At 40.5% G+C, this 21,015-nt stretch overlaps 1 protein-coding gene across 2 annotated transcripts in view; it reads left to right on the top strand.

Annotated features, from left to right (window-relative positions):
- Positions 1-21,015, top strand: part of SPATS2L (spermatogenesis associated serine rich 2 like) — a 172,353-nt gene that overhangs the window by 95,743 nt on the left and 55,595 nt on the right. For both annotated transcript variants that reach the window (XM_007469198.1, XM_007469199.1), the window contains 2 exons: positions 15,285-15,393; positions 18,601-18,650. In XM_007469198.1, coding sequence (XP_007469260.1) covers positions 15,285-15,393; positions 18,601-18,650 — 159 coding nt within the window. The remainder of the gene's footprint in view (positions 1-15,284; positions 15,394-18,600; positions 18,651-21,015) is intronic.

Below are 21,015 nucleotides of genomic sequence, written 5' to 3' on the forward strand. Positions count from 1 at the left end.
AGGTGGTTTCCAGTTTGCAGCCAGGGCTGAGAACCACTGTTAGATGCTGACAGTGCCCAAATCTGTATCCCTGGCTCAGTTCTTCCTTGGAGCTGCAGATTCATAGATTCGACTGTTCTCTAGATGTCTGGACGTGGATGCCTCCCAGCCCCCTCAATCAGAAGGTTCCATTTTCACTACTCCTTCTTTTCTCAGGAAATGACAGCGCTATCGACAAAAATGCTCAAGCCACACACCCGGGAGTCATCCAGATTCCTTCATCTTCCGTCTTCCTCATTCCTCGTGACACAAATCAGGCACTTCCCCCCAAGTAATTTGTGAGTCATTCTCTCCACTGCTCCGTCTCGGTCTGCTTTCTCTCCCCTCGATACTGTATTAGGATCCTAACTGGCACCCATCTGCTCTCCTCTGACTCATCCACGTAGAAACCACAGTGACCTTCTTAAATACGCAAATATCACATTCATCCTCTGAGTAGATCCCTCCAATGGCTACCTTTAGGATAAGGCACAGAATCATAAGATGGCTTGCAGAGCCTTGCACACTTTGCCTCATGCCTTTTTGATCGAGCTTCGTCTGAAATCCCATTCCTTCTAACATTTAATGCTCCAACAATCCTGGGTCTTCATTCCTTTGAACATGCTTCCAGTCACTCAGTCCTGTCCTTGAGTAGATGCTGTATACTCTTCCTGGAATAATCCATCTCCTCTCCCCTTTCCCTCTCCTGGCTTGGTCTTATTACCCTTCATTCTCAGTGTAAACAAACTTCAGATGGAGCTTCCCTGATTCTCTGGGTTAGGATAGGTCCCCCTGTTACAGGTGCCCAACTCACCTTTACCTCCCCTTCTGTAACACTCATCAAACATCTGCCTTCTTAGACTATAAGCTCCAAAGCAGGTCAGGGAATGTATCTGTCACTGCTACACTCCAGCATCTAGCATAGTCTGGTCATTGTGACTGACTGACTGAATGAATGAATAAACAAGTGAATGTGGATTAAGAGAGCAGTATCAACTCTGAGGGAAGTTCTTGTGGTGATACTCTGGCCTCTGTACTTGGCTCTGGCCCATCTAAATCCAGATCAACAATTTGGATAAGATACAGATGATGGCAACTAATGTTTTAAATGATATAAAATTGGAAGGAATGGCTAATGCATTCCCTGTTTTTGATGGCAGAAAGCAAGGCTCTAAAAGCTAACAGCTGACTGAAGTGATGGGTCAGAACTTACAGACTAAAATTTAATAAAGGTGAATGCAATATCCTACCGTTGTGTTCTAGTCACTATACAAGTATAGGATGGGGGACGCTTGTCACAGAAACAATCCAGGGTGTGTTACTAAAATAGTAAGCTCTGTTTGAACCCATAATTGATGAGGGCCCCGAAAGTGCTAATGCCACCTCAGATTCCTTTAATGGGTAAGTAGGGCCCCACCAAGACAGGTGCAGGTCCCACAATCCTCTGCTCTGATCCAGCCACCTCTGGAACAAGGTCCTTCATTTATAGGACCACATTTCACCAGGATGCACTCAGAGGAGCTTGACCAGGGTGGTGAAAGCTTAGGAAGCACAGCTTATGAAAAACAGAAGAGCATAACTACTCCGTAGGAGGTGGAATTCTGAGGAACACATTCATTCCTTGAAAAAAAAAAAAAAAATGAAGGGCTGGTCTTTAGGGAAAAGATTACACCAGAAGGCAGAACCAGAACCAAGGACTGGCAACATCTATAGCATCCCCTCTCTGGCCACATTCTTATCATTGACCCCTCTTATCCTCTCGTTCTGTTGAGCATCTGCTCTGTGTTCTCAACAGAATCTCTCGTCACTTAGTCTCTCCCTAGTCTCCCAATTCATCATCCCCCTCCATTGCCCACAGATGCCTTGATCATCTACTTTATGATTCTCAGCCGCCGTATCCCCGAGTCCTAGGATCTACCACTATGTTTCTTAGAGTTCATAACCTTGGATCCTTCCTTTTGTCTGCTTCTACCTCTGGCTTGTTGAGGAAAGCCACACCAGTTGGCTCCATGACAAATCCGTGCCATCATCCAGCATTAGTGGCCCTTCAGTCCAGCTCGGCCCTCTTTCATTCATCTAGGCCATTTCCTATCACATTCCCATAAGGCAACTCTAAACCTTTCTCCACATTTTAGCCCTAAGGCAAACTCTAAAACTCTCACTCAGAGGAAATACCTTCCTTCAGTTGTCCTCCTCAGGATCTCAAATTTCTTCTCTATCTTCACTCTTCCTTCCTCCCTCAGAATTCTGAGAAAGAGAAAGAATCTGCCTTCCCTTCCAAAGCTTGCTTTTCCACATGGATTTTGATACCATTTTCTTTCATTTCCTCTGGGACTTTGTTTCATAATTTATCTCCTGTCTTTCCTCTCTTCAAATTCTGTCTCACTGCCGGCTCCATTTTCCCGTCACTCAACACACTCAGGCACTCTGTGGAGATGAATTGCGTGGTGATTGTTTTAAGATGGATTGGAGAGAGCAGAAACCAAGCCAGAGAGTCCAATTAGAAGGCTTTTTCCAGAGTCCAGGCGAAAGGCAAAGGAAACCTGTCCAGGGTAGTGAAAGAAAAAATAGAGAACAGGTGAGACTCACAGAGGATTTTGTTGTCAGAATGACCTTGAGTTAGTTGTTATTTATGACGTTGCCTTATTTTCCTATGGTTTTGTCAGCTCCTTGGGGGCAAATACTGTGTCAGATTCATCTCACAGATCCATCTCACTTTCTCTCATGAAATCTGGCTTGGAACGAATGGTTAGAATTCCCTCAAAATGTGTGTGTCAGGGGGAGTGCGGGAGAGGGAGAGCCGCACTCCGGAAGATATATTTTTTTAAAAAGAGGATAGTTGTTGAGACAGGGAAAGATGGCTCCATATTAGGAGGAAGAAAAAAGTAGACTTTGTTCCTCAATGTGTGGTCTGTTGTAGTATTTTCCCATTGCTGTAACAAATGGGATTTGCTATTACAAATTGCCACAAACGTAGTGGCTTAAAATACCACAAATTTACTATCTTACAGTTATGGAGATCAGAAGTCTGAATGGGTCTCATTGGGCTAAAACCAAGGTGTCAGCAGGGCTACATTCCTTTCTGGAGGCTCTAGGGGAGAATTCGTTTTCTTGCCTTTTCCAGCTTCTAGAAGCTGCCTGCATTTCTTGGCTCGTGGCCCCCCTTTCATCTTCAAACCCAGCAATGGCTGGTCAGGTCTTTCTCACAGTGAGTCAGTTGGACACTCTCTTCTTCCTCCTTCTACTTATAAGGACCCTCATGATTATATTGGGTCCACTGAGATAATCCAGATAATCTCCCCTTCTCAAGGTGATTTGATTAACAACCTTAATTCTATCTGCAGCCTTAATTTGCCAGTAGCCTAACATATTCACAGGTTCCTGGGGATTAGGGGGTGGTTGCCTTTGGGGGCTATTATACTGTCACCACATCCTTGGACAGTCAGCATCTCCATCACCTGGTAACTTATTAGAAATGCACTCTCGGGCTCCACCCCAAGCCTCTGAATCAGAATCTGCATTCTAATCAGATCCCCAGGTGTATATACTTTAGTTTGTGGAGCCACTACTTGACTATCTGTAAGATTCTCTCAACTTTAAACTTCCCACAATTCTGTGAAAACTGCACTTTTTTCCACCTTCAACTCTTCATTATTCCTTCTAATCCTGGTTTCCTGCCAAAAAAAAAAGTTAATTTTGATTTATATGCCTGGTGTTAATTCCCCAAAAGCCAGCCAAGTAGAACATGACAACACTTCTTGCATATTTTTTACTGGCAGAAAGTAGATGTTAGAAAAGGCAATTAAATTATAGAATTATCCATGATGCAAAGGTACTGGTCTGCAAAGAATATTTTCTTCCCCAAGAAGATTCATAGGTGAGCTGCCTTCATTAGAGTGTAGATAATATTAGTGGCCCAGCAAGTGAAGCGAAACGTACACAGATGAGCTGTTTTTAAGGCATCTCTGAACTGCTCAGCATTTGAGAAATGTGACCAAAGCTGATTATAAAATTCCTTTCAGAGCTGCAGGAACGGCAACCCATAAATAACTCTGGTTCTCACTGGTGCAAAAAGGAGGTTGCAGACTGTTTGACTGCTGTCCTTCTTGTAGGGGATAAGATTAAGCTCACCTCCAAGATTACAAGGTCCTCAAGGCTGGGACCAGCAGTGCCTGGGACCTAGGAGGCACTTCATACATTTCTGGACTTGAATACTTTTTACTACCATATAATATGTTAAGCTGAATTACAGAGATGCACTGGAAAAAAAAAAACTGGATAAATAAAAATAATATTTCAATGATCATCTTACTAGACTCCCTACTTCCTTTTGTTCATTCATCTATCTGAACATTTATGAATCATCTACTGAATGCCACCCATTGTTCTAGGCCCTCTGGATATACAGCTATGATCCCTGCCGTTTACAAGCTCACATTCCAGTGGGGCAAATAGTCATATAAGTAAATAATTAGGGCAACATGAGTGCTAGATGAGGTCTGTGAACAAGGCTCGTGGGCCTCTCTTCTCTGAAATGTCATTCCCATTCTATCCGGATTTATCTTTAAAATCGCCCATTTTTCCCCTCTGCCAGTTGGATTAGTAATCTGGCTTTATTACTTTTATTTGCAGCCCTAGTTACTAATGTTGCCTCTAGGCACTCGCTACTTGTTCTAGAAAATGAAACCTCTCCGACTAGTGCAAGTGAAAAAGAGGTTACTCTAAAGATCTGGTGGGGACTCTTGGGACTTCAGGACAAGTTAAAGAAGCAGGAAAGCCAGGAAGTAAGGCAGCTCCAAATGGCCCCTCTTCATCATCCATTCTGGCTTCTCTCCCTTTGTGTGGAATAGTACAGATGCCAAGGCAGAGAATCTGATTGGCCCACTTTGTCTTTTCAGACCTGACTGCTGCGATTATTGTCACTGTACTCTGCTTCCTTCATATCACTCACTTAGCACGAGTTTCAGTTGTATATTTTTTTAATTTGTGTATTTTACATCTGTTTTCCTCTCTAGGTTTGGTAGTGACTGTGTCTGTTTTATTACTGCTGTCTCCGGCCACTAGTGGAGTGCCTGACCGTAGTAGGCATTTAGTAAATAAATAAATGAAAGAATGAGACTTGGGCAGGAGGTAGGGGTGGGGTGGGGGGAGTCTGGGAGCACGTGCTGTTAACCACCCTAGTGACGGGCTTCCTTGTGGTGCCACTCAACTTGCAGGAGAGAAAGAGATTGAGAAGAGCCTTGGGTCCACTGACTACTCAGCAAGGCTGAGGGGGAAGGTTCTAAAGAAGGGAAGTATATGGGGGAATCTCCCCCAAATAAGTCTTGGCCAACACTCTAGACACACATTCTTTCCATTTCAAAGACACACCAACCTTTATACCTAGAGAGACCCTTCTCCTTCATGGCCCAATGTAAATGCTCCCACCCTTTCCTTTTTAAAATTTATTGAGCAGCTAATATATGCCAAATTCTCTATCAGACACTTTACATGCATCATCTCTTTTCGTTTTTACTGAGACTCTAGCAGGTCATATCCTCATTTTACAGCTACAGAACCAAGTTTCAACAATTTAATCAGCTCATCCAAGGTCATAGAACTAGCATATAGCAGAGCCAAGATTAGAAAACAGGTCTGTTTAATTCCAAAGCTGCTTCTGCGACATTTGGCTGTTTCCTCTATATTCTCCCCTCCTTGGACAAACTTAACTGCTCCCTTCTCTGTGATACTACAGCCTTTTTCATAGAGGCAGCACAGCGTTTTACATGCTTTCAGGTACGGACGGTTCTGGAACCACTGCTACACTGTCCGTCTTAGGGCAGGGACTGTAGCTGGCTCCCTTTTGTGTCCTCAGTGCCTGTTACCTTGTGGAGGCTCAACCAATACCTGTCTGCTGGGCTGAGCTTTGGAAGGATAGGCAGTTACTATGCTATTTTGTATTTTTAAAACTCCACAAAATACCATGAGTATCTTATTATACAGAAGTCTCGTAAATATTCTTCCCGTCTCTGTTATTGAAAGTTAAAGAACATATGTCTGTTCTCCATAACCATATAATGTTTAGCTCATATCACAGTCTACAGAGACTCACCTGCCTGTTATTGTGGATGGTAAATACAGAGTGATGGGATGGTCCAAACACTGGCAGAATATTCCTTTGACTCAAAAGAGCAGCCTGAATAAGGACCTACTGTATAGCACAGGGAACTCTACTCAATACTCTGTAATGGCATATATGGGGAAAGAATCCAATAAAGAGTGGATATATGTATAACTGATTCACTTTGCTGTACACCTGAAACTAACACAACATTATCAACTCAGCTATACTCCAGTGGAAAAAAAATGGTTTCAGAGGGTAGAGAATGAAGGAGAGCTTTATAGCATATTTATATACAATTAGCAAAACCCCACTGTAGCACAATTTCACATATGAATTAATGGAAAGTAATAAAAATATTAGCATGACATGTCAAAAAAAAAAAGAGCAGCCTGGTATAGGTACAAATTGGCATTCTCTCATTCAACAGATAGTTTTTAAATACCTACTATGTGCACATCGTTAGTCACTCGGGGTGCACTTGGTGACAATGCAAAGATGACTGAGAGGAAGGTTTTGTCCACATGTTGCTTACCATTTAGAAGACACAGCTTACACAGACACTTAGGCTGTGACGTAGAAGATGCTAAGGTTAGGAGGCACCCGCTGATAAGGTCTGTGAGAACCGAAAGGAGACAGAGATGACTTGCAGCAGGGATGGTTAAGACGGACTTCACGGAACACATGGCATCTCAGCTGGAGTGTAAGATTTGGGCAAGTGCACACATCTCAGGTCAAGGGCGAAGTTCACACAGAGGTAGGGGGCCAACACTGGGCTTGTGCTTATCTATAAAGGGCAGAGCAAGAGGGGCACTTGGAGAAGGAAGTGGGTTCCCAGTTGTTAATGGCCTTGAATTCAGGTTGTAGACATTTAACTTTACTCTTAAGGAAGGTGGGGAAATAGTCATGATTATACTTGAAGAAGAGTAGTCTGGCAACAGCCTTGGGGTGAATTTGCAGGGGAGAGACCAGAAGCAGAGGGAGCTGTTATTTTCTGTTTATTTGATAATACTGGGTCTTTACTGATCACACAGCTGTGTAGGTGGATTGAAAACTTCTGTCAGAACCAATTTTTGAAACTCACACATAGTCTAAGTGACTCATCAGTAAGCCAAGAAGAATTTCTAAGGAGTCATCATAGACAGGCTCAAGAAATGTGCAGTGTGAATGAGGAAATCTAACAGCTCTTAAACCAGACAAGTCAGGTCCAGGGGAGGCAGGTTAATGTGGGAAGCTGAAATCAAACGGTGAAAGCCACACTGCCTTGCTGCTTATTGCAGTCAAAATGACAGCAGGGCGGGCCTGAGGCAGAATGGGGCAAAACCTGCCAAGCCAGATAGAAAGCCCCAGAGAGAGGAGAGAAAGGGAGATTAGAATGCTGACGTTAAATCAAAACAAATTTTTTAATGTTTATTTTTTATTGACGTATAGTTGATGTACAGTATGTTACAGGTATAAAATACAGTGAGTCACAGTTTTTATAGGTTATACTGCATTTCCAATTATTGAAAAATATTGGCTATATTCCCCACGTTGTACAATATATCCTTGTAGCTTATTTTATACGTAATGGCTTGTACCTCTTAATCCCCTACTCTTTTTTTTTTTTTTAACATCTTTATTGGGGTATAATTGCTTTACAATGGTGTGTTAGTTTCTGCTTTATAACAGAGTGAATCAGTTATACATATACATATATTCCCATATCTCTTCCCTCTTTGTCTCCCTCCCTCCCACCCTCCCTATCCCACCCCTCCAGACAGCCACAAAGAACCGAGCCGGTTTCCCTGTGCCATGCGGCTGCTTCCCACTGGCTATCTACCTTACGTTTGTTAGTATATATATGTCCATGTCTCTCTCTCGCCCTAACACACCTCACCCTTCCCCCTCCCCATATCCTCAAGTCTGTTCTCCAGTAGGTCTCTGTCTTTATTCCTGTTTTACCCCTAGGTTCTTCATAACATTTTTTTTTCTTAAATTCCATATATATGTGTTAGCATACGGTATTTGTCCTTCTCTTTCTGACTTACTTCACTCTGTATGACAGACTCTAGATCTATCCACCTCATTACAAATAGCTCAATTTCGTTTCTTTTTATGGCTGAGTAATATTCCATTGTATATATGTGCCACATCTTCTTTATCCATTCATCCGACGACGGGCACTTAGGTTGTTTCCATCTCCGGGCTATTGTAAATAGAGCTGCAATGAACATTTTGGTACATGACTCTTTCTGAATTCTGGTTTCCTCAGGGTATATACCTAGTAGTGGGATTGCTGGGTCATATGGTAGTTCTATTTGTAGTTTTTTAAGGAACCTCCATACTGTTCTCCATAGTGGCTGAACCAATTCACATTCCCACCAGCAGTGCAAGAGTGTTCCCTTTTCTCCACACCCTCTCCAGCATTTATTGTTTCTAGATTTTTTGATGATGGCCATTCTGACTGGTGTGAGATGATATCTCATTGTAGTTTTGATTTGCATTTCTCTAATGATTAATGATGTTGAGCATTCTTTCATGTGTTTGTTGGCAGTCTGTATATCTTCTTTGGAGAAATGTCTATTTAGGTCTTCTGCCCATTTTTGGATTGGGTTGTTTATTTTTTTGTTATTGAGCTGCATGAGCTGCCTGTAAATTTTAGAGATTAATCCTTTGTCAGTTGATTCATTTGCAAATATTTTCTCCCATTCTGAGGGCTGTCTTTTGGTCTTGTTTATGGTTTCCTTTGCTGTGCAAAAGCTTTGAAGTTTCATTAGGTCCCATTTGTTTATTTTTGTTTTTATCTCCATTACTCTAGGAGATGGGTCAAGAAGGATCTTGCTGTGATTTATGTCATAGAGTGTTCTGCCTATGTTTTCCTCTAAGAGTTTGATAGTTTCTGGCCTTACATTTAGGTCTTTAATCCATTTTGAGCTTATTTTTGTGTATGGTGTTAGGGAGTGATCTAATCTCATACTTTTACATGTACCTATCCAGTTTTCCCAGCACCACTTATTGAAGAGGCTGTCCTTTCTCCACTGTATATTCCTGCCACCTTTATCAAAGATAAGGTGACCATATGTGCATGGGTTTATCTCTGGGCTTTCTATCCTATTCCATTGATCTATCTTTCTGTTTTTGTGCCAGTACCATACTGTCTTGATTACTGTAGCTTTGTAGTATAGTCTGAAGTCAGGCAGCCTGATTCCTCCAGCTCCATTTTTTGTTCTCAAGATTGCTTTGGCTATTCGGGGTCTTTTGTGTTTCCATACAAATTGTGAAATTTTTTGTTCTAGTTCTGTGAAAAATGCCAGTGGTAGTTTGATAGGGATTGCATTGAATCTATAGATTGCTTTGGGAAGTAGAGTCATTTTCACAATGTTGATTCTTCCAATCCAAGAACATGGTATATCTCTCCATCTGTTTGTATCATCTTTAATTTCTTTCATCAGTGTCTTATCTTATAATTTTATAAGGTCTTTTGTCTCCTTAGGTAGGTTTATTCCTAGATATTTAATTCTTTTTGTTGCAATGGTAAATGGGAGTGTTTTCTTAATTTCACTTTCAGATTTTTCATCACTAGTGTATAAGAATGCCAGAGATTTCTGTGCATTAATTTTGTATCCTGCTACTTTACTAAATTCATTGATTAGCTCTAGTAGTTTTCTGGTAGCATCTTTAGGATTCTCTATGTATAGTATCATGTCATCTGCAAACAGTGACAGCTTTACTTCTTCTTTTCTGATTTGGATTCCTTTTTAATCCCCTACTCGTATCTTGCCCCTCCCCTCTTGCCTCTGCCCACTGGTAACCACTAGTTGGTTCTCTATATCTGTGTCCACTTCTTTTTTGTTATATTCACTAATTTGTTGTATTTTTTAGATTACACATATAAGTGACATCATATAGTATTTGTCTTTCTCTGTGACGTATTTCACTTGGCATTGTACCCTCCAAGTCCATGGATGTTGCTACAAATGGCAAAATCACATTCTTTTTTATGACTCAGTAGTATCCCATTATATATGTGTGTGTGTGTGTGTGTGTGTGTGTGTGTGTGTGTATATCACATCTTCTTTATCCATTCATCTGCTGATGGACACTTAGGTTGTGTCCATATCTTGGCAATTGTAAATGCTGCTATGAACATTGGGGCACATGTTATCTTTTCGAATTAGTGTTTTTGTTTTTTTTCCGTATATATACCCATGAGTGGAATTACTGGGTCATATTATAGTTCTGTTTTTAGTTTTTTGAGAAACCTCCATACTGTTTTCCATAGTGGCTGCACTAATTTACATTCTCACCAACAGTGTAGGAGTGTTCGCCTTTCTCCACATCCTTGCCAACATTTGTTGTTTGTGTTCTTTTTGATGATGGCCATTCTGACAGGTGTGAGGTGATATCTCATTGTGGTTTTGACTTGCATTTCCCTGATGATTAGGGATGTTAAGCATCTCTTCATGTGCCTGTTGGCCATCTGCATTTCCTCTTTGGAAAAATGTCTATTCAGTTCTTCTGCCCATTTTTTTAATCAGGTTGTTTGTTTTTCTCTGGAGTTGTGTAAGCTGTTTATATATGTTGAATATTAACCCTTATTGGTCATATCCTTTGCAAATATTTTCTCCCATTCAGTAGGTTGTCTTCATTTTATCAATGGTTTCCTTTGCTGTGCAAAATCAAAACAACTTTTAAAATCAAAACAACTTTTGATGTGCAAAAGGAAGATTTCTCAATAGCAAATTGAATTTGCCAAACTAGATTTAAATTAGTAAAAGCAAGACAGGGGAATGTGATTTGGGAAAGGTAAAGCAGTTGCTAAATGAACCACTAACTAGCGGGCCATATTGTCACCTGACATCCTGCACCGCTGCCTGGTTGACCCCCCTGGAACGCACTGTTTATGGCATGAGAACCCTTGAGGGATGCACTCATGTGCAGCTGCAAACAGTGGGCTTCGGGGTGAAGCTGCAGCAACAGACTCACCAGCTTGGGCTGTGGCAGTGAAGTAAAGACCATGTGTCTGAAGCATCGCCGCCAAAGACAGCCTCTGCAAAACAGCCACTGCAGGCGCGAATTTTATGAGTTCTCCGCGTGCAAACTACCATTAGTCATGCATTGATTGATCCATTGCTCCAGGAGCTTCATTTCCAAATGCAAAGGCAGCTTTTCAGCACAACCTCACTGTAACACTGCCTTTGTCATCCACTCCTTATATTTTAAACCTCCTTCATAAGGAGGTTTTTTTTTAGATTTAAATGCTTAGACCCCTATGACTGCTGCATCTTGAATAGTGACACTGTGAGGTTCGTGTATTTTTTTTTTTTTTTTTTTTTTGCAGTTCGCGGGCCCCTCACTGCCGTGGTCTCTCCCGTTGCGGAGCACAGGCTCCGGGTGCGCAGGCTCAGCGGCCATGGCTCACGGGCCCAGCCGCTCTGCGGCATGTGGGATCTTCCCGGACCAGGGCACGAACCCGTGTCCCCTGCATCGGCAGGTGGACTCTCAACCACTGCGCCACCAGGGAAGCCCAGGTTCCTGTATTTTTATGCGTGCATATGAGTGCCTGCATTTCTCCATCTTTCTCAAACACATTTTCATAGAAAAATAAATGTAGTGAATTTATAAATAAGAAGGTGGAGAAACAATACTACTCTCTTCACATTAGGCAGGTACAGTGATTAAAGCAGAAACTTGGCCCAGAAATTCACTAGAATTCAACATTACTATGGAATATCTAAGAATAGGCAGAAATTATTTTTTTCCTTTTTTTTTCTCTTTTCTTTAAAACTCGACATTCCTGTTTTAATTGTGTCTTCCTCCAGGAGTTGTATGCAATATTCATAGTTATATTTGATATCAGAACTCAGTTACTGACAATATTCTAAGGATACGTTCAGTGCTAGGATATATAAAGTGACAAGGATAGATGTTTTCTATATCCTACCGTGGTTGATTTTTTTTTTCTTTTAAAGAGGGACAGGCAAGAGTAGTATAAACATCTAAAGAAGTATCTCTGTAAGCTCAGGTTTATATTATATTTTGCCTTAACATAATAAAATAAATTATGTTTTGCAGAGGAGAGACTGGAAACAGGACAAGCTGCTATTTTATGTTTATTCCATACTTCTAGGTCTTTACTGATCACACAACTACGTAGGTGGATCGAAAACTTTGTTTTTTTTTAATTGACGTATAGTTGATTTATAACATTATATTAGTTTCAGGTATACAGCATAGTGTTCAGTATTTTTACATATTATACTCCATTAGAAGTTATTACAAGATAATGGCTGTAATTCCCTGTGCTGTACAATATATCCTTGTTGCTTATCTATTTTTTTCATAGTAGTTTGTATCTCTTAATTCCATGCCCCAATCTTGCCCCTCCCTGCTTCCCTCTCTCCACCAGTAACCACTATTTTGTTTTCTATATCTGTGAGTCCGTTTCTGTTTTGCTATATACATTCATTTGTTTTATTTTTTAGATTTCACATATAAGTGATATCTCCACCAGTAACCACTATTTTGTTTTCTATATCTGTGAGTCCGTTTCTGTTTTGCTATATACATTCATTTGTTTTATTTTTCAGATTTCACATATAAGTGATATCATATGTGTTCTCTGTCTGACTTGTTTCACTAAGCATAATATTCTCTGGGTTTATCCATGTTGCTGCAAATTATTATTTAGAAGGGCATGACTGATGTGGTAATAATGATGGTAATTATTATCAAGAAATTTTATATAATACTAACCAATTATAGTGGCTTGAAATGCTAGAATTTTATTTAAAAGAACTACATTAGAAGGACAACACGTAATGTTTATACATAACTCCAGCCCACTGGTGCCTGCTAGGCCAGTTGTATTTAGTTTTGGACATGCACTGTTAATGATTCTCCCGGGTCAATGCAGGTGTTTTTGTTGTTTTTCTCCGCATCTTGGCTTTTCTTAAAAAAAAGAGATAAATGGGGAGATTTGGGTCAAAGGGTATAAACTTTCAGTTAAAAGATTAATAAGTTCTGGGGATCTAATGCACAGTATGGTGATTATATACCGAATCATATACTTGAGAGTAGATCTTAAATGTTCTCACCACAAAAAAGAAGTGGTAATTATCTAATGGGATGGAGGTATTAGCTAATGCTATGGTGGTAATCATTTTGCAGTACATAAATGTATCAAATCAACATACTGTACACCTTAACTTACACATAACTTAAATATAATGATATATAAATATACATTTATCTACATATAAAATGTGTATATGACAAGGATAAATTAGAGAGAGAGAGAGAAGAGAGAGAGAGCTATCTTTCTAACATGATGAATGAATAAGAAAGGACAACACAAAAGGATGGTTATGGGATGCTCACAACACCTAAGTCTTTTGCATAGCCTTGTAGGCTGCACGATCTGGTCCCTGCCCGCCTCCGGCCTCATCTTTGTATTTTGGAAGCCTCAGCCTCTGCCTCCCTCTCTACTCCCCCACCTGTGCCTTGCTCCTCATTCATGCTGTTCCCTCTGCCTAAGATGCCTTTCCTCTTAACCTCCCACCCACCTCTTCTCCCGTGTCCTTCAGATTTCAGCATACCTATATAAAGTCGTCTCCCTGTCCTATGATTTATAGCATTTATCACAACGTATAAGTATGTATTTGTGTGATCATTTGAACAATATGTGCATCCCCCTCTAGTCTATAAGTTACAGGAAGTTTGGTGCCTTGTCACACAATAGACATTCAAAAATTATTCACTGAAAGGATTTTTAAAGAGAGCAAGAGAAAAAGTGAGAAAGAACTTAGATTTGAAGAAGTTAATAATATTTTTTAAAATAGAAGCTAGAAAAACTAAGAACCGTAAAGTAGAGAAAAAAATCAAAGGACTCTTGTCACATATATACAACTGTGTGTGTGTGTGTGTATAATTAGAGTCCTTGAAAATCCCTACATATGTAGCATTTCTGAATGTCAATATTCAAAGCCAGATTTCTATAATGTCAGAACCTCTCCAAGTTATAAACCCATATCTTGTGCTGTTTTCTCATTATAATCTAAATACTCTTACATGTACATCGATATGGAGTAGGCTGTCTATTTTCTAACATAATTAGGAAATAGGCTGTGCTGCTTAATTGAGTGTTCTGGGCAATAGAATCACATTACACATTATCATACACATATAATCCATAGTCCATGAATCTGATTACAATAAATTTCATGTAACTCTAAAACTCAATTTAACCATTGATGAAAACATGTAAGGATTGTGCAGTGCTTTTGTGGCCATCATTATGGATGCTACGCACCTTGGCACCATGTAGTACTCTCATATTTGTCAGTAGTGGCTGCAGTAATCCCCTTGATAGAAAGCTGGGTGAGCCAGGTTTTGCTGAAGTGGATAGAGCGTCCTGTAGTAATTGCAAGTTCTGTGAGATAAAGGTCAATTCATTCTATTAGGCAAAAAGAAAGAACATGTGCAAAATTTGATTAAGAAATACCTATAGGTCATTAAAAATTGAATATCAGCTTAACCTGTTGAAGTCCTTAGCTCTCATACATGTATTTACTTTTACTGTTTTAAATGTTTGATTTTCAGAAGTGTGTTGAGGAACGTTTTCCGTATTATGGCTAAGATTGCTATTTCAAAAATACAATGCCCCACATTTTATATCTCCATAAAAATTAATGGAGTTTCACACCACGCTTCTGTGAACCTCACTATGACTGTCTCCACTGTGCAGATCAGAGAAGCTGAGGCATGAAGCTATTTCTGTAAATTTTCCAAAGAGCTGCCCTGAGCCCACGGAGAAGAGAGCCTGAGACAGAAAACTATCTGTGTCCTCACTGAAAGTACACCTTAGGTGCACTTGGAGTCTTGGGGCTGGGTTGGTGGGAGGAGTAGGTTGCAAAACCAGAGTTGGCTTTTCCCACGTGCTACTCCAGTCCTAACAAGGACGTCTCTGGGGAAATGTGTATTCAGGTAAAGAGGCTATCAAGGTGGTCACCAGGATTAATTTTTAGTGGTCTGAAGTGCCTTGAGTATGCTTGATGGCAAGAAGGTAGATTAGTTGGCTTTTCAAGGCCTTTCTAACAGTTATTATTCTATCCAGTGAGAGACTAATATGGATGAAAAATATTCAAAACGTTTACCTTTCTTTTTCTTTTCCTCTCCTTTGCAGATCTATGCGGTTCGATCAGTTGTTCCCAACAAAAGCAATAATGAAATAGTTCTGGTGCTACAACAGTTTGATTTTAATGTAGATAAAGCAGTGCAGGCCTTCGTGGATGGTGAGTATACACGTCCCCTGAACCTGAAGATGTTAGAACTAGATATTCCATATATTCTGTATTTTTTTCCTTGAATGCATTGAATACCAATTATTCACTAATACTTTAATTTTCATTAAAATGTGCTAGGTTTTAAAAACACATCTACATATTAAGAGCAGAATTTGGAAGTTCTTTTTTCCTCATTGGGGAATAAAAAAGGACAGACTGTAGATAGCTTGCAAAGGATACGTATTATAATGCTACTAATTCCGTTGTCAACCAGTCCGTCCAATTTGTTACTAAACATGTCCTTTATTTGATGGTGCCCTTGTTAATGGAGGATGATGTACTTCCCTTCTGATCGGGCAAGCCTTCTCAACTCTTCAACCAGCATAGTTCTACTTGGCCTTACGACTGGAATCCTTGAACTTGATGCTTATGTAGTCTGAGAGGACTGGTTTAGTCTTTAATATCCTTAGTTTATGATTTTGAGATTACCTAATTAATCAGAATATCAGTTCATCTTATCTACCTCTAGAACTTTTTGCTGTCTAAAAAAAATTGTTTTTTGGACAGCCCATTGCCAGTGACGGTATAGAATCTAAAGTCTCAGGAATGTATTTATTCTATAAATGGATAACCTACTGCTTTAGATTTCCTATAAATTATGGGAAAGTCTTCTCTCCTACTCAAATTAAAGTTCCATTTATGAACAGAGATCTCATACCTGTCCTTAGTTATCATATGTCTACTGTCCCAGCATTAGTTTCTGTTTTGTCAGTATGGACTAACTAAACATAATCTGACCGAAAGGTCAGGGAAGACCTATCAGCACATTCCTCGGGTTTGTCCTAGTTACACTTTATTTGTTAAGGACAGTTTGATTTACTTACTTTCCTAGGAGTAGAATAATCTTCCTAAGTTTCTACATATAGTACAGTTGCATTTCAGGCAAGGTCTTGGAACCAGGCAACACACTCACATTCTGATATCTGCAGTCAGGGTTTAGGGTCCTAATTGAATTTAAAATGATTATCATTCAAAATAGACCTGCAAGCAGACCCACGGTGCATAACTTTTCTGACTGTTTTTCCTGCTACGTGTACAAGAATCTTTACTCACCAGATACAAATACAGAGAATGTAATTATTACTCCACCTTTGCAGCATTTAGTGCAATTCATCTCAAGAAAAAATTGGGGGAAACATGCATATCCTGGCTCAGATGAACTCTTTTCAGGTTTCACTTGCCAACATCACTCACATGGAAAAAAGCTTTAGGAAAGGAAAAAGGTTATTATCCCCATGCCTCCCCAGCCTCAGTTGGATGGAGGCCCCGACATTCTCCATAATGAAAGTTTTTATTACAGAGTGACCCCTGATGAGATGCACAGATACTCAGTAACTGATGGACTGTCATCAAATCCGATCATATTTAAATAGAGCACCATGCTTGTCCTTCTTGACATTTTCACCTTGTCGGTATTGAGGTCTCATTTTTAAAGACTCATCGATTGCTGAGAAACCTCATATCATTTTGGATGGGGAGCAGTCAGAAAACTTGTTTAAAAATCACTGAAAATCAGAAATAATTGTTAAGAATCATTTACGAGGCACACTAACAGCACTCTTTCTGAGCGGCTTAAAGAACTCCAAGCAGTTTCAGTATAATTAAAGTTTAATAACAACAATTTCAAAATTGTCTGTAAACATAGTTATTTCTTCTTCAGAATTACCCTCTAAAAGCTTGTTGTCCAAATTGCAAATAGAATTTATGTCAAAATATGCAAATTAGAGGTATAATTGAATATTGCAGTTGAAAGCAGTAAGCAACTCACCTCCTTCCTCTGATAAAAAAGAACAGTGTTTAACATTTTTTAAAATTTAATTTTATCTGGAAAACTGAAGTTGAGCTATAAGTAAGAACTACCCTAATGATTATTAGCCACTGGTGTGACTTACGAAGTAACCTAGTGAAAGTGACTTCCTAAAGTTCTTCAAAAGGAAAATACTGTGAAACATTAATTCTCTGGGCAAATTAGAAAAAGACTAGCCCAGTTAATAAAAAGACTGAATTATAGCTTACTTTTAAGTGCAGTCTTATTATTTCAAGTACATGTAACGCAAAAGGCCTAAGAGGGGCATTGAATTGGAAACTGTGAATGGATAGGAATAATTAGCCTTTCTGAACATTAGTCCAAATACTATGGCCTTCTGCTTATCAAACAGTAACAGTAGACTCAATAATTGGGGCCCTACTAATTTGAAATTTGTTATAAAGACCGGCCTGAAGTTTATCTTCGTTTAGCCAACACACTCATTGTAGAGAACTATTAGTATAATGAGACTGTATGAGAATGCTTAAAATTGTTAAAAGGATACATGTAAGAGCTACTCTTTTAGAAGCACCTATTTAAATGAGAACAACTGGTCTACTCATTACCAATAACTTATTGTTGAAATTACCCCCAGCACAGTTGGAAGGAGTGAAGAACTTACTAAGACTACATGAAGATACTTATTGTAGCTGACCAGTGGTTAAGCATTTCTTTTCAAATGTTTTCTAATTTAATCAAGTTAGGCTTTTCCTCTGCATCTGAGCAATGCCACGTATGCATGTGAATGGCATTGACAGAACCTAGGACTCAACTTATTTGATGAGCTCCTTTTGTTTCAAAGTGGAACCTTGCAAAGACTGCATCCCATCCCTATTCACAGTGATGAGAGCAAAGCTAACATCAGATCATCTGTCCTTATCACCCTGCAGGTTGTGAACATAATGAGTAGAGGCAGAAAATGAACAGGAGTAGCCAAACAAAAAGTTAGGATTCACATGGTTAATAATATTCAAAATCTCATGTTTAGCCCGGAAGATTAGAGGTATTTTGATTCATATATCAAACAGAACAATTTTAATTCTGCCTATGGCAATGAAGCTATCAGAAAATTCTCAATATATTTCATTTTCTCTAAGACAACATAATGATAAAACAAAGTAAGCTTCATGTAGTGGGGCTTAATACTTTGATAAAACCAAGATCATGCAGTGAATTTAATGAAAATCTGGAAATAAAAAATGAAACTGGCATTTTTATTAAGGTAGGATGTATCAAAACAAATGAAAAAGCCGGAAAAAAAATCGCTACCAAGATGGAAAGACAGAGATGAATTTTGTGTGGTGCTTTATTATGTGAATGCATGTTGAAGATTCTTTGTCTTTGTCTAGGCAGTGCAATTCAAGTTCTAAAAGAATGGAATATGACAGGAAAAAAGAAGGTAAGATTGATATTGATTGTAAATCAGTAGCATCTTCCATCAGAATCTTCATGGTTGTTATCATTTTAACAAGGCTGCCAATTTTGTGCTTCTTTCATATATGTTAATATGTACACCCAGGAAGCTTCCAGATTCACGACTCTCTTAAATTACCGGCCACCCTCCCTACTAATGCCCTTGTTTTCTGTTCAAGTGTTTTTAACCACCAGGTGTGCTTTAGAAATCCCAGAGTTTTCTTTTTAAGTATTAAGGCGAGCCCAACCGGAGAATTCAAAGGATTCTAGACGTTAACTTGCCTGAACGTATCCTGTAGCACAAAGGAAAAAATTAAGGAGTGTTTTAAAGATACTTGAAAAGCCCTAAATATATTTTCACATGTTTTTCCAGCTGAGAGAATCTGTCCAAGGCTGCCCCGAGATACTTTTTTCCTGAGTTCTAATAAGCTAGATTTTTAATAAAGGAAGAAAAAAGGAAAGCGCCTTAAAGCCATAGTAAGTAAGGGACCTGTTTTCGCTTCTTTTGAACCCTGACAGACTGACTGCTCCTTGAGAACAGAGGGGAGATTTTACTCTGCCCCTCTCAAGTTATTTTGCTTTCTTGTCTAGTCACACAGTCTCGACTTATGGGCACATGTGCGGTATGCAGCGCCCACACTGGCCTCTGTCTCCAGAACGTGCCTTTCTGGTCTTGTGAGTGACCGTGGAGTACTGGAGCCCTCACTAGCTCCAGTGAGGTGCAGCTTCTTTCTTTTTTTTTTTATTTTTAAATTTTTTTTTGTGGTACGCGGGCCTCTCACTGCTGTGGCCTCTCCAGCCGCGGAGCACAGGCTCTGGACGCGCAGGCTCAGCGGCCATGGCTCACGGGCCCAGCCGCTCCGCGGTGTGTGGGATCTTCCCGGACCGGGGCACGAACCCGTGTCCCCTGCATCGGCAGGTGGACTCCCAACCACTGCGCCACCAGGGAAGCCCGCAGCGTCCTTCTTGTTCTTGGCCCGTAACCTGTTTCATGACTTTCACAAAAAGTCTGCTTCTCCTTTCAAAGTAACTTCCCCACCCATTCCCACTATTCCCAGAGAAGCCTTGTGTTTTGGGAATCCCAGGATATACCCTTCCCACTGAGGGAAGATGGCAGGCCTGTGGCACAGGTTTTAAATAAACACAAGAAAGCAGTATTGCTTTCATAAAATCCCGAGATTACTGAAATTACTAGAATGATCCGTCCCTCCTTTTTCTCCTCCTAGCTTCATGGAGAATAGGAAGAATTATGAAAAATTTTTTTAATCTTTGTATGCCACCGTCTTTGACAATCTCTGCTTATCTTTAATCATAGCTTCCCAGGCTTCTATGTGAGATGAAGACAATTTGCAGGTGATTGAAAGGCAGTATTTATACTTACCTGGAAGAATTTCAGATGTGTGGTTTGTGTATGAAATTTCTCTGATGTGAAAAACAGAGCAGACGGCAGCTGCAGACCCAACTCATTACTAAGCCTCCCTCTTACAGGTTCAGTGGGAAAACTGTCTCCCCAGCCCAGGAGACGCAGGGCTTGTGTGGGAGTAAGTGCCCCTGGGCCTTCCTTCACCCAGTCATTGCATTTCTCTCCCCTGGAGGAGCCCTTACTCAGGGGCGTGATTGTGGTTTCAAAGGAAAAGGAGAGTGGGGAGGAGAATCAAGAGAAAACTGTTTCTTTTTATTTTATTTACTTATTTATTTATTTCTGCGGTGCGCGGGCCTCTCACTGTTGCGGCCCCGCCCGCTGCGGAGCACAGGCTCCGGACGCGCAGGCGCAGCGGCCACGGCTCACGGGCCCAGCCGCTCCGCGGCACTTGGGATCTTCCCGGACCGGGGTTCGGCAGGCGGACTCTCAACCACTGCGCCACCAGGGAAGCCCTTCTTTTTATTTTTTTTCCAAAGGTGTTGAAGAACAAAGCCGGGCTGATGTTCAGCTGGTGGGACACTGATGCAACAGGCGGGACAGGGTCTGCCCTGATGGGCCCCATGTCTGTTCTCATTGGCTGAGGACTGCACCAAGGTCTAAAAGTTTTCAATTATCTAGAATGCAGGGTTGCATTATTTTGAACTAAATGTAACTGAAGTCTTGTAATGCCGTTCAGGTAGCAGCCGAGAGGTCCAGATACAGGTGCACAATGCGAATCCTGGTGGACTCACGTGGGTTTGGCGTTCCTTTGTAGCAGTTGTCCACTCCAGCTTAAGTATTCATGGGGATGATTCCCGGATAGTGACAGCAATCCAGGGATCTCCTGGTTGCTTGGTGCCTTTTCCTAGATCCACCCTGGACTTTGGGGATCTGACTCTACCTCCTCCTTTGGCAGGGACTTCCCTGCCTCTTTTGTACCAGGCCTCCC

Source organism: Lipotes vexillifer, unplaced genomic scaffold (assembly GCF_000442215.2).
Source record: "Lipotes vexillifer unplaced genomic scaffold, Lipotes_vexillifer_v1.1 scaffold648, whole genome shotgun sequence".
NCBI classification, from domain to species: Eukaryota; Metazoa; Chordata; class Mammalia; order Artiodactyla; family Lipotidae; genus Lipotes; species Lipotes vexillifer.